Source organism: Amblyraja radiata, chromosome 13, assembly GCF_010909765.2.
Source record: "Amblyraja radiata isolate CabotCenter1 chromosome 13, sAmbRad1.1.pri, whole genome shotgun sequence".
Lineage (NCBI taxonomy): Eukaryota > Metazoa > Chordata > Chondrichthyes > Rajiformes > Rajidae > Amblyraja > Amblyraja radiata.
In genome coordinates this window covers 50,849,685-50,863,474 of record NC_045968.1, presented here as the reverse complement: position 1 = coordinate 50,863,474, position 13,790 = coordinate 50,849,685, and the positions used below count along the sequence as shown (strand labels likewise).

At 41.3% G+C, this 13,790-nt stretch overlaps 1 protein-coding gene across 2 annotated transcripts; it reads right to left on the bottom strand.

The window, feature by feature from the left end:
- Positions 1 to 316: 316 nt before the first annotated feature.
- On the bottom strand, positions 317 to 13,520 carry LOC116980014 (mitochondrial ubiquitin ligase activator of nfkb 1-A-like). Of its 2 annotated transcripts, none has more exons than XM_033032073.1 (5): positions 13,323 to 13,520; positions 8,853 to 9,004; positions 6,411 to 6,498; positions 3,021 to 3,141; positions 317 to 2,277 (listed from the first exon to the last, which is right to left on the bottom strand). In XM_033032073.1, the coding sequence occupies exons 2-5, from the start codon at positions 8,967 to 8,969 to the stop codon at positions 1,542 to 1,544; spliced, it is 1,062 nt and encodes a 353-aa protein (XP_032887964.1). In that variant the 5' UTR covers positions 8,970 to 9,004; positions 13,323 to 13,520; the 3' UTR covers positions 317 to 1,541. The 2 variants fall into 2 exon arrangements, with proteins under 2 accessions (XP_032887964.1, XP_032887965.1); XM_033032074.1 differs by having other exon boundaries at positions 8,853 to 9,000; positions 13,323 to 13,475.
- Positions 13,521 to 13,790: the final 270 nt, after the last annotated feature.

Genomic DNA, 13,790 nt, shown 5'->3' with positions numbered 1-13,790 from the left:
GTTGCAATCTCCCACCCCTCTACGGATGTGTTAATACGATGCATTTCAACCCGGTATGGTAACTGCTTTGAACCAGGACATGCAGGAATTACATTGCTCCCTGTTGAATTTGAAAATAAATTAATCCGAATCCGATATGTTCTCGCCAGCATTTTTGTGAAAAAGTAGTCCATCACATGATGCGGGAACACTGTAAATAATCAGTATAACAGTTTTTAAACCTTTATATACCCATCTATTAAATCATACTCAAATGTTTTGATAAATAAAACGAGTTACCTGCTTACCTTTATAAAAATCAAATGCAATCATCAAATTTCAGCTCTGAAAGGTTATTTTATTGGGAAGGATTTGTAACAATTTCTGTTAAGTTCCTTTAATAAATTATCAATTGAGTTGTCAGAAACAAATGCAAATGAGCCACCAGCAATTGTAGGAGCAATCTTTGGTGAGGTAAATAACTGTGCGCACTCTGTTGCAATGACCTTGTAAGCGTAACACTTAAAAGGACAAGTATAAAATTACTAAGAGAGCTTTATAGTCCTTTATAAAAGATCACTTTTCTGTCTAATCTTCATCAGATTTTCCTTATTCTTTTGGATTCCATTCCCTTCAAATGCTTTTCTTTCATCGCATTTATGTCCCCCCCCCCCCCCACCAACAGCTAAGAGTGCTTTATTCAGTGTTAACGCAACAGTCCTACTACCAGTGAAATGCACTTTACTTCTGTAAAGTAGAAAGCAAATCACAGACATAGGAAATTGCCAATTTTTTTGCAAATAAAAGTACTTGAATGACAATTTTCATTTTATGTATCAGAGGTCATGAATTGGAGATGCCCAGCTCTGATGGTACTAAATACCAACCTATTGGGTTTACCACTACCATTCCTATCTTGCAAAATAAATTAGGATGAACTGTGAAACTAAAACACCAGTTTAATCCAGTTTCACTTGTAGGTTCTACAGTGCTTATTATCAATGAAAATATTTAATTGGTTAAGAATATTCACTAAATGAAATAAATGCAATCTGCACCCCAAGCGAAAGTAACTCCAGAATTCTGCAATATGCATTTTTGCTTTTTAAAGTAAACATGCAATGGTGAGGTAACACGATGAAATATGGCGAAGGACTAGCTGGTTATGTTAATTGTTTCAAATTTATTCCATGGCTATGAGACAAGACTGCCTTGTCAAAATGTTCAACTAGCATCATTATCACTCCAGATTAACTGACTTGATTAGATCTTTCTTGTGATCTTTCTTGTGATGTTTTGTGAAGAGTACCAAAAGTATGTTCCAATTGAAAAAAAAAATCAGCAAAGTACAGCCAGAGAGTAGGTAGGATCACATATTGAGAAACCCTTGTGCCAGGCTGGTCACAATGACTAATGCAGAGGAGCCTTGGACATTAACACACTACTACAATGAGGATATGGTGTTGGGAACCACTGCACAAAACACAGCAGCCTGACGTTCTGATTACAGGACTGCAGTTAAAAGGCACTTGATCGATTTGCTTGGGCTGTACGAAATACATTCATGCTTGGTAAAGGGGAACTATTCTGACTATGGAACTTCTACAAATTGGGCAAATTGGTGTGGGGAGTGCTCGATGACAATCATAACAACAACAAACGTGCCCACAGGTCAAGAAGACACATTCCCGCGGTTTAGAAAGACAAATCACACAAGCATTTGCTGGAATATCATCTTCATCACCAACTGATGTCACCCCAGCGGCATGTCTACTTTCTTTAAACCGTTCGTAACTCCTCCTCATTTCTTCCCGTTCCTGTTTTTCATTGAACTCCCGGTACATCCTGTGCAGGACCACCATGATTACAGCAACACCAGTCAGAGTGCAGATGGTCGTAAACACCTTCCAAAGTTTGACACTTGATTCCTGCTGTTTCAGGATGCTAGGGAAATCCATGGTACTTAGGAAATATTCCAGACCATCTTTAGGGGGCTGCAGTTTGATTATCTTGTCAGAATCTAAAACAAGCTCTCCAATCCCTGTCAAAGTGGCCCCGACACGGACTATCTCTTCAGTTTCCAAGAAACCTTTGGGCTTTTCGCCACTCAGGTAGTGCCCAATGATATCAGTGAAGCCTTGTGTGGCTTGGTGAAACCGTTCATATATCGTTTCAAACTGTGGTCCTGATGCTTCCAAAGGGTTGATTACACGAACCGCACATTTTCCTCCTTCAGGAGAAATCAGGTCAAAGGGCACGACATTCACTCTTTCATGTATAATACGTTCACTATCGCTCCTGTTAGGAAAAGAAATGTTTGAAGTAAGTACATGACACCATTTTTTGTGTACATTTGGTTCTTAGAATAAAAGATTCAATTTAGTCTGCCAATTCTGCATCTCTATGGACAGCCGCCTGGTGTTCATTCAAAGATTTGTCACGTACTACCAAGACATGAACTAGCCTCCGCAAATGACATGCATTCATATCAGTGGCATAATAAATGCAGGCAAAATAGTCTTAATACTTTTTTTTGAAGCAACAAAAATGACTACATTTTCTGCATTCTATTCTCTTTTTAAATCGTAATTTGACATTTTATATGAAATCAGATGGTCACAGTAACCACAGAACCTTATAATTGCCAGTCTTTGAAAGTCATAATTGACACTGGCCAGTATATTTTAATGCAGCTAGTAACAACTCTTTCAGAAGCATAGAAATGTAAGCACTCCAAAACAAAGCTCTTAAAACTGATGGCATCGCTTGCTTCAATTCTCACACAACTTGTAATTCAGAGTATAACTTTGTATTGGATTCCAAATAATAGAACCAGGCACAGGAGATTGATTGCCCAGCAATGCCACAATACTAAGGGAGTCTTTTTTTACAGCCATCACAGGGATATACATTTTCAAATGCTCAAAAAGCAATATCATTTAAAAGTATTTCAGAAGTAACCTTCATGAGAAATAAAAATATCAAAGACATCAAAGAGAAATTAAAGAAAATGTAATAAACACAGGATATTGTGGACATACCAACTCCTAGCCAAGTTATTCCAAATCAGTTTGTGCTCTTTCAAAATAAGCCTTTGCATTACACCTGTGCAGTCATCTTGATAATGGCTACGTAATCTCTCTCCAACTGGTCGAGTAATTCCTGTTTGGGAGTGGGGTTTGAAATTTAAGATTTAAATAAATATAAATGAAAATCACATATCTTACAGTTTATTTAATAATGGATAGTTGGCATAAAATTCAATTTAGTCCCAGATCATCACAACACTAAAGAGTAGAATAAGTAGTTGATATTTGCAGCACATGCAATAAATACGTAGTTGATTGCCACTGAGATTGGGATATGGCTACAATTTAATGTTTATTATCCTAACATTTTCATTCTCATTACAGTTCAAGATCGTAGTTGTTTTTGTTAGGGCACAGAGGAGCCAGAACAGTTTAAAAGTTCAAGTGCAGGTAAGGATTTGTTGCTTTTCAGGCCCATCAGCCTGACTTAGGAGCAAGTTGAAGGGAATCAGCCTCCAATGGAACCGAAATATTGGAGCAGCCATTTTGAGAGGAGCTGCTTTGAGGTGGAAGCGCAACTTTGGTGAATATCGGGCTTCAGTAAAGAGTACTCGCAGAATCAAAGCGAGGACAAGGTAAGGCGTTTAAGGTTTAAAGCCCTGTCCCACGGTACGAGTTCATTCAAGTGCTCTCCCGAGTTTAAAAAAAAATCAGACTCGTGGTAAGCACGTAGAATGAACGTAGCGGGTACATCAGAGCTCGGAGACGTCTCTTAGCGGCTCGTAACGCTAACGGCAGGCACTAGGGAAACGCGGTAAGCTCGGGAAGACTCGTGAAGATTTTTCAACATGTTGAAAAATGTCCACGAGAGCCCCGAGTACTTACGAGCGGCCATTACCGTAAATCTCTGAGTTCGAATCAGGGCAAACTCGGGAGAACTCTTAAATGAACTCGTACAGTGGGACAGGGCTTTTACTTTTCCTCAAGACTACTAGATTTATTTTATGCATAATAAGGGGCAGCTATGGCAGGCAATGAAGTGGTATGACCTTCCGGTCAGGCTTGTGAAATCAGGGAGCAGGGCTGTGTCCCTAATGACAATGTCTGCAGGAAGTTGTCCAGCAACAGCTCCTCTTAGACCACACAGATCAATTGGAGGGGCAGTTGAATGCAGAGGAACATAAATAAGGCAGAGCAGGTTAGAGACAGTATTTTCAGGAAGGAGGCCATACTGAAGGTTCAGCCAGATATATGGGTGACTGCCAGGAGAGGTAGGCACATGGCGCAGGAGTCTCCAAGCGCTATCTCCCTCTCAAATGAATACACCATTACAAACATGGAAATTGGTGGGAGGTAGGGGAATGACCTCCAAGGGGCAAATAGCAGTAACATCTGGTTATGTTGGACAGCAGGGTAGGTCTACGTCTAGGCAAGAAATAGTGATAGGGAACGATATAGTGTCTGCGGCTGCAAGCAAGACTCCAGGAAAGAGCATTGTCTCCAAGGTACCAGGATCAAAAATGTCTGAGCAGACACTCTATATTCTGACAAGATGAGCAATCGGAGATTATGGCCCACATTGGTACCTTTGAAATCGTTAGGTAGGGAGATGAGGCATTGCAAAGATAATTCAGGTAATAGGCTAAAAAACAGGACCTGCAAGGGTTGGAATTTCAGGATATTACCTGTGCCACTAGGTAGTGAGGCTAGAACTAGAAATACTGTGCAGTTTAATACATGGTTAAGGAGCTGGTGCAGCAAGGAGGGTTTCAGATATATGAGGTATATTGGGCTCTCTTCCAGGGCAAGTGGGAACTGAACAAGGATTGGTTGCACCCAAACTGGAAGGGAATCAATATTTTCTGGAAGAGAGTCAATGATAGTGGAGGCAGATATGATAGTGGCTTTTAAAAGCATTTTAAATGACCATACGGATATGTAGGGAATCAAGGAATATGGATCATGTGCGAGCAGAGGCGATCAAACAAATATATACATACACATACACACGCACACACACACACATATATAGGGAAATTAGTATAATTTATCATACATTGCAAAATCAATTAAATAACGTATTTGTAAATGGAGGTGATGGCAACTTGTGAAAGTGCACACACTTTCTCAGGAATTACTATATACATTTCAGCTGATTTTAAATGGAAAAGTGTAGAATAAACACAAAACCACTTCAAATAAGCTTCTTCGCCTGGTATCTTTCAACTGTATTGAGCAGTACATTTATGCTACCTGGTGGCAGAAAGCGAGTATTACAACTGGCCTAGAATAATAGATGTTCTATGGTTAACTAAAGCTCATCAATTTCTCAGTTTTCAGATTTCAGTTTTCACAAGTCCATGTGAAAAAGGTTTCCCCATCCAATCTCTTCAACCTGATGAAACTCATTCCCCCAACTAAAAATGTTTACTTTAAGAAAAGGTCTGTCACAGGACTAATGATACCTTTACCTTTTCGACTTGCTTTAAAACAGGCCAGAGCTAAAGGCCTGAAAGTTGAATGCCTCTACTAGCTGTTGCCCTTCCATGCATGATAGCAGTCCGAAAGTACCAACGTTAGACAAAAAAAAATCCATATTGGCAATGGGAAAAATATAATTGCATTGGTGCAGAAAGCCATTTTTTTAGTCTGTTGTTAAGGCATCGCCGAGACAAAATAGAGTGAACTTTGCAAAGTGCTGGAATAACTCAGTGGATCAGGCAGTATCTTTGGAGAATGTAGATAGGTGATATTTTGGGTCAGGAAGGGTCCCGACCCAAAACATCACCTATCTATATAGAGATGCTGTCTGACCAACTGAGTTACTCCAGCACATTGTGCCTTTTTGTGTAAACCAGCATCTGCAATTTCTTGTGTTAAACTTTGAACTCCATAAAGGCATCATTTAACTTTCCTGGGAATTCTCAAAACTAAGTTGTAACAAAATTTGAAATAACTAATTTTCAAGTCTGATATCTTTCATCTTGGCATTTTAAATTAAACAATAAAACCCAATGGGATTTTAGAGACACTTGAAGTACAGATGTGTGCTACATTTCAACAAAATAAATCTTAGAAGTAATAATTTTAGCCTTACATAAAACTTCAATTTCTGTTGCCTAACAGTGTTGATTAGTGTAATCAGCAGAAACAAGACCATTCATCTGGTATTTTGTGTATGTACTGCTCAGAAGATTAGTAACCCTGATCTCTTTTATATTAAGGAGGTGAAGTCTTCGGTACTTAAAAGGGTACACAATAAAAAAGGACATCTCGATGGATTTTCAACTTGTTACTGCCAGCATGTAAGACATAAAGGAAACAGCTTTCTATTCCATACGTTATAACTTTAAGTTCACAACACAAGCTGAAAGCTTCAATATTCGATCGAAATGGGCTCACCTTCTACAACAGCATACTGCACACATTTTCCTGGAGTGGCTTTAAGAAATTCCACCAACTGCTTGTTGATTTGAAATTGTGGGGCTTCCTAATTATAAAGAAGGAAAGAAATGATGTAATGGGAAATCCAGAAGCAGAGCACAGCACGGTGGCGTAGCGGTAGAGTTGCTGTCTTACAGCGCCAGAGACCCAGATTCGATCCTGACTACGGGTGCTGTCTGCGCGGAGTTTGCACATTCACCCTGTGGGTTTTCTCCAGGTGCTCCAGGTTTCCTCCCACATTCCAAAGACTTGAGAGTATGTAGGTTAATTGGCTTCTGTAAATTGTCCCTCGTGTGATAGAACTAGTGTGTGGGCAATTGTTAGTCGGAGTGGACACGATGGGCCGATGAGCCGGTTTCCATGCTGTATCTCTAAAACTAAAACCTAAAACAGAGTGTGCCATTTAGAGTCTATCTTTTCAATCAGAAATTTGTAAAGTTCACTTCAATCCTCTTCCCCACATTCTTCCATATCCTTACCCAAAAGAAACAAGATCTAGTGAAACTATTCAATCTCTGTACGATCACTCCATTTTTTTTTACCCAGAGAGGTGTGGCACAAACAAAACTGATGGATTACTCCTTAAGAATCGACTGATATAACCAACAGCAGTGTTGCAACATTGTTTGGTGCAGAACGTTTTAGAGCCTGTCAATATGTAGAACAATATTAAGAAACTGCTAAAAAGCTTACTTATTTAATAAAGTACCCTAGTTGTTAGTTTTAAGTGCTGATTACTTGGCACCAGTCTGGATGAGCATGGCAATGGACAGCAGGAAGAGAGAGGAGCACGAGACAAGCAAAAGAGAGATCCACAATCCATGATGCCATTAACAAGTTTGGTTATTTTCTGCTGCACCCTCATGACTGAAGAAGTCACACTGCAGCTTTATAATACTTTGGATAGGCCGCATTTCAAGTAATGTGTGTGGTTCATGATTCCCTATTGCAGGATGTGGCGGCTTTCGAGAGAGTGCAGAAGAGGTTTGGCAGAATGCTGCCTCAATTAGTGAGTATTAGTAATAAGGAGAGATTGGACAAATTTGGACTGTTTCTCCAGAGCAATGGAGGCTGAGGGAAGTATAAAATTATGAGATGCATAATTAGACCGTCAGAATCCTTCTCCTAGGGTGGAAATGTCAAAGACTAGAGAGAATAGCTTTAATGCGAGAGAGGGAAAGTTTAAGGGAGATGTGCTGGGCAAGTATTGTTTTAAGCAGAGACTGGCAGTAGAAACATAGGTAGACACAAAATGCTGGAGTAACTCAGCGGGTGAGGCAGCATCTCTGGAGAGCAGGAATGGGCGATATTTCGGGTCGAGACCCTTCTTCAGACTGATGGAATCATGATAGGAGCATTTAATATGCTTTTAAATAGGTACATGGAGACAATTAAAGGTCTATTAAAATGTTTCAGACAAAAGAAATACAAAAGGCTCCGAATGTTCCAAAACATATTATAATTTAGGGTAAAAATGCAGCATTATATACAATTATGAAAAATACAATTATATAAATGAAGATAATAAAAGTAAATGCAGATGCTGGAATAAGGGACAAGTGGAAATCATACAGGGACAAAGATGAAGGTTCTGAGACCTAAAATGTTAACACTTTCCCTTTTTACAGATGCTGCCTGAATTGCCTGAGTTTTTATAGAACATAGAACAGTACAGCACAGGAACAGGCCCTTTGGCCCACAATGTCTATGTGAACAATTATGCCAAGACCAGCATTTGCTGGTGCATGGTTAAATGAACTGTTTTTGTATTTCTAAGCCTAACAAGGTTACATTTACATTCACCCAGGCTGAACACAATCAAAATAATTGGAATTCCAATTTCAATCCTGATCAGGAATTTGAGATGGAATATTTAGATGCTCTGAAGTAAATAAAAATTATCTTGCAGAAAATCACCAAGTAATTAGGGGTCAGGAAAAGGATGTCACCTGTATTATTTGAAAAGCACTCCCCGCTACAACCATAATACATCACTGGCACTATATTGGTCAACAATTCTATCGGTTGTACATGGATATGACAGCTTTGGAGGGAGATGGACCAAACACGGGCTGTGGGACTAGTGTAGCTGGGACACGTTGGCCGTTGTGGGCAAGTTGGGCTGAAGAGCCTGTTTCCAAACTGTATCATTCTATCGCTCTATAACTCTATTTCTATGACTCAATTATTTTAACAAGAATGTGGGCATTTAACAGGCCACAGTCAATCCTCTCAAGGTTCAAAACAAGTGACATGCTTACAGAGTATTGATTCAAGGAAGTGGAAGTGTTTTTAGTCACAATTATTATACTAGTTGTGCCCTCCCATTATATCAAAAATACTTTTAACTACCAAGAATATTTTGGAATGAGAAAACAATTGGAAAAATATTTTTCTTACCTTCAGCACTTCCACGGTTGTTCTTTTCCTTCTATACAAGTAGTAAAACAACCCAGAAAATGCAAAGCTAGACCCCAAGCAGATCAGTTCTACGGTTGACACTGGAATCCTGTCCATATTGCAACTTGCAGCTATGATCAAGCAATGTCTAACTTCAAAAAGAAAAAAAACTGTTAAACAAATCGAAAAGCAATATTTGTTTTTGTTCTTCTGATGGCAAGGCTGCTTTTAGTGATCAGCTTTGATTACCCAGTATTTATGACCTTCGATTGTCACAAGGGTTCTGGGACAATGGTGAGAGGGGACAAATTCAACAATACTAAAACAGACAACTATGCAGTGTTGATATGTCCCAGTCATATGAAATAGTTGCACATCCATCAACACTGGGATAGGGAGGTGCAGCAAGAATAACTTCGGGAAAGTCAAAATATGTTCGGTCACTTGTACAAACAACCACTTCACAAGTGGCGCATATCTAATCCAATGGCAGAGGATGAAAAAAAGGAAAATAAAAAGTGCTATTCCCATGCATGCAAGTAGCACTGCTTGCAATTTTTAACATAGTAAAGATGTTCCAAAGTCCTACGAGAAGCAAAATATGATGATGAAGCAAATTTAAAACTGCATTGAAGATGGAGAAGGATTTTAGAAGTTACCTGCTTAGGGGCTAGGTGAGAGTATTCATCACCAGATGTGTAGACAAGAGATCAGAATTGGCCAAATGTAGACAAGAGATCAGAATTGGCCAAATGCAGAGAATTTGGATGGTTACCAAGCTAGTACAAAGGTTAGGTGCACAAAAATGCTGGAGAAACTCAGCGTGTGCAGCAGCATCTATGGAGCGAAGGAAATAGGCAAAGTTTCGGGCCGAAACCCTTCTTCAGACTGATGGAGGGTAGGGGGAGGTGGGGGGAAGAAAGGAAAAAGGAGGAGGAGCCTGAGGGCTGAGGGAGAGCTAGGAAGGGGAGGAGACAACAAGGGCTAACAGAATTGTGAGAATTCAATGTTCATGCCACCAGGATGCAGACTCCCCAAGCGGAATATGAGGTGCTGTTCCTCCAATTTCCGGTGTTGCTCACTCTGGCCGTGGAGGTGACCCAGGACAGAGAGGTCGGACACAGAATGGGAGGGGGAGTTGAAGTGCTGAGCCACCGGGAGCTCAGGTTGGTTAATGCGGACCGAGCGGAGGTGTTCGGCGAAACGATAGCCAAGCCTCCGCTTGGTCTCACCGATGTAGATCAGCTGACATCTAGAGCAGCGGATGCAATAGATGAGGTTGGAGGAGATGCAGGTGAACCTGTCGCACCTGGAACGACTGCTTGGGTACTCGAATGGAGTCGAGGGGGGAGGTAAAGCGACAGATGTAGCATCTCTTGCGGTTGCAAGGGAAAGTGCCCGGGGAAAGGGTGGTACAAAGGTTACCTAGACAAGGGGGGTGAGATGCCATTAAGAGATTTAGAAACAAGAATTATAAAATCAGGCTGGTAGCAGATTTGGAAGATATGTTTAAGAAGGAACTGCAGATGCTGGAAAATCGAAGGTACACAAAAATGCTGGAGAAACTCAGCGGGTGCAGCAGCATCTATGGAGCGAAGGAAATAGGCAACGTTTCGGTCTGAAACCCTGGAAGATAGTTTAGGTTACAAGCGCGGGATTGATCATCCAGTAGGCATGGAAAGGATTAGCTCCTCTATCCCACCTGCCCGCCACTCAACCACTAACCTTTGCCCTCCTTTATCCTCCCTGCATCATAAAACTCTTAACTTATCCAATTTTGATGGAAGGAATTTAATCCTGAACAATTAATTCCGTTCTTCTCGGCATAGATGCTGCCAAACTAGCTGAGCATTTTTTAGCATTGTGTTTTATTTCAAAATTACAATGGCTTGCTTTTAGCCCAGGAGCAATGAAAGGATGGTGGAAATCTACAGTATATACAGGTTTTTGGAAGCGTTCAAGTTTATAGAAAGAGAGTACACTGGAAAAGTGAAATCTAGAGCAGGTAAAGGTACTGATGAAAGTTTTAGCAGAAAGACTGATATAGGGTGGAAAATGGACAATGTTACGCTGTTAAAGGTGTGCTGTAAATTTGGAAGGATGCAAACGACCAAAATGGAAATTACAAGTCAGAAGAATAAAAATTACTGAAATAATATGGCATGGGAAAGTTTCTCTCAGGGTTACACATATTGGAAGGATGCAAACCATATTGCTTAACCTTAAACGTTAGCCAGAAATGGGAAGGAAAATGTGTTTGGGCAATAAAGTTTGTAGCATCTGAAGACAATAACTATTGTCTTTGCACAATTCGTTTTTAGGACATTTCTGCCTTCCTGTCCTTGATCTAATCAGAATCAGAATGAAGCTTTATTCACCAAGTATGTTTTGCAACATACGAGGAATTTCATTGGCCATACACAAAGCATGAGCGATTGGGACTATGGAGCAAGGTCAAGGGAGTGCACTGAAATAAATCAATGTACATGTGTGGACCTGGATGGTGTTCCCATGGGACAACAAGTAGCTGACAACTAATGACCAAAGATAAATTCTTCGTAATGAGTAGAGAAATTATTGTCATCTATTCTCTAGATACAACTTAGGAGGAATGGAACCCAAGGCCACTACCAGTCAGGTCAGAAACATCTAATGTTTCCCTATTCTGATAGACAATAGGTGCAGGAGTAGGCCATTTGGCCCTTCAAGCCAGCACCGCCATTTAATGTGATCACGGCTGATCATCCACAATCAGTACCCCGTTCCTGCCTTCTCCCCATATCCCCTGACTGCTATCTTCAAGAGCCCTATCTAGCTCTCTTGAAAGTATCCAGAGAACCGGCCTCCACTGCCCTCTGAGGCAAAGAATTCCATACACTCACAACTCTGTGTGAAAAAGTGTTTCATCATCTCCGTTCGAAATGGCTTACCACTTATTCTTAAACTGTGGCCCCTGGTTCTTGTCTCCTCCATCATCAGGAACATGTTTCCTGCCTCGAGCGTGTCCAAACCCTTAATAATCTTATATGTTTGAATAAGATGCCCTCTCATCCTTCTAAATTCCAGAGTATACAAGCCCTGCCACTCCATTCTCTCATCATATGATTGTCCTGCCATCCTAGGAATTAAGCTTGTGAACCTACGCTGCACTCCCTCAATAGCAAGAATGTCCTTCCTCAAATTTGGAGACCAAAACTGCACACAATACTCCAGATGCAAGGTCATTGAACTGAAATTATAGCTCCTATTCTACAAGTGCAGCCTATTTTCTGAATATTTCATATGCTTTATATGGCAAGTTTTCTAAGCAATAGCCAAAGATTGTAACTTTAAAAAAAACTATCACGGCCAAGAGCATAACTACAAGGTTTGCAGATCAAAATACACAACTATTAGATATTTCACAATGTACCTGTTGCTCACCTGAAATAGCTACAAACTACCCATAATAACAAGCATCATTTACCTTGCTATTACTTTGAACATAAAATCTCACCAAATATTGTGAGCTGTGAAAACAAGATAACGACATCCATGTGATGACACAGGCCTTACCAGAGGTTTGCAGTAATGTACTGCAGAGCCAGGTTGATGATGAGCCTGTAACGATTCATTTATTACACAGCACACCCTTTCAAAGTAAAATAGACCAAATGATACCAGAATTAAGAAAGTAAGGTATCTATTTCAATTATATGGGGAGACTGGGGGAGAAGCAGATTGTGCTCCTCGCTGCAGGTGCAGTGGAAATTTGACAAGAAGCTTAAATAGTAAAATAACGATCAGTAAATCTCATGTGAAAACAAAGAGATGGAAACATTTTGGTTTATGCAGTCATTGTAATCTGGAATACACTGACCAAAATGTGGTCGGTGCAGATTTATCAGTAACTTTCAAGAGTTGGTCAAACATGAAGGGGGTATGAAGGTAAAATAATACTTTGGCACACGGAACAGTCCTACAATGTGTGATAGATCTGAAGGGCTTTCTTCCACGTTGAATTATGGAACAAAACATTGAAGAGTACATCAGCACGGATGATAGTTTGCCTAGATAGACACACAATGCTGGAGTAACTCAGCGGGACAGGCAGCATCTCAGGAGAGAAGGAATGGGTGATGTTTTGGGTCGTGACCCTTCTTCAGACATTCTGCCTATACATCTTCCCCTCATCACACCATCCCTCCACCCCTCTCTGGGATTTTACTTGCTGCATTCGCCCATTCATCATCCTTTAGAGATCCCCCTGCACTGTGGCTCTCAACCTGGCGGGTCAGTGTAACCTTGGAGCCTTTGCAAGCCCAGTGCTTTCTTGCACAGCGACCCTCAGCTCCTGGCCGCGGGCAAACCGTGCGACCCTGCACCAAACCACCCAGTGCGGCCCACAGAGTGGGGCCCCAGAGCCGCCCCGATGCTCCTGCCGACAGAGCGGGCCCCCAGAAGTCAGGTTGCCCGGGTAACGCCGCGCACCTCAACACTGTAGGTCGCCTCTGACAACAACTAATCCTTGCTCCTTTACAGCGGACACACGGTATCCTCCAGGCCCGCACCGGTAAACTTCCCCCATGACAGAAACAACAATCCAGAGCCGATAGGGACCCGCCGCGGGATTCTGGGACTTGTAGTCCCGTTCGGCCCATAGTGCACCATGCTGCGACTCTACCCATGCGCAAGGACCCCACCGTGGGATTCTGGGGTTGTAGTCTCCCAGCGGCCATAGAGCGCCTCTTGGTAACGTTGCGCATGCGTACAGCCCATGCTGTGGGATTCCGTCAAATCGGCCCATAGTATACCACGTGGTTCCACCACGCATGCGCAGAGACCATGCTGTGGGATTCTGGGACTTGTAGTCTATTCTCTGGACGATGCATCTTCCCATCATAGACAATGCCTGAATAACTCAGCGGGACAAGCAGCATCTCTGGAGAGAAGGAATGG

What these genes read in the sequence shown, in the direction of transcription:
- LOC116980014 (XM_033032073.1), bottom strand. Translation starts at nt 8,969, where the DNA reads ATGGACAGGATTCCAGTGTCAACCGTAGAACTGATCTGCTTGGGGTCT. An exon ending in CAACCGTGGAAGTGCTGAAG is followed by an intron (nt 6,499 to 8,852) that starts GTAAGAAAAATA and finishes CTTTATAATTAG; the next exon opens with GAAGCCCCACAATTTCAAAT. An exon ending in GCAGTATGCTGTTGTAGAAG is followed by an intron (nt 3,142 to 6,410) that starts GTGAGCCCATTT and finishes ACTCCCAAACAG; the next exon opens with GAATTACTCGACCAGTTGGA.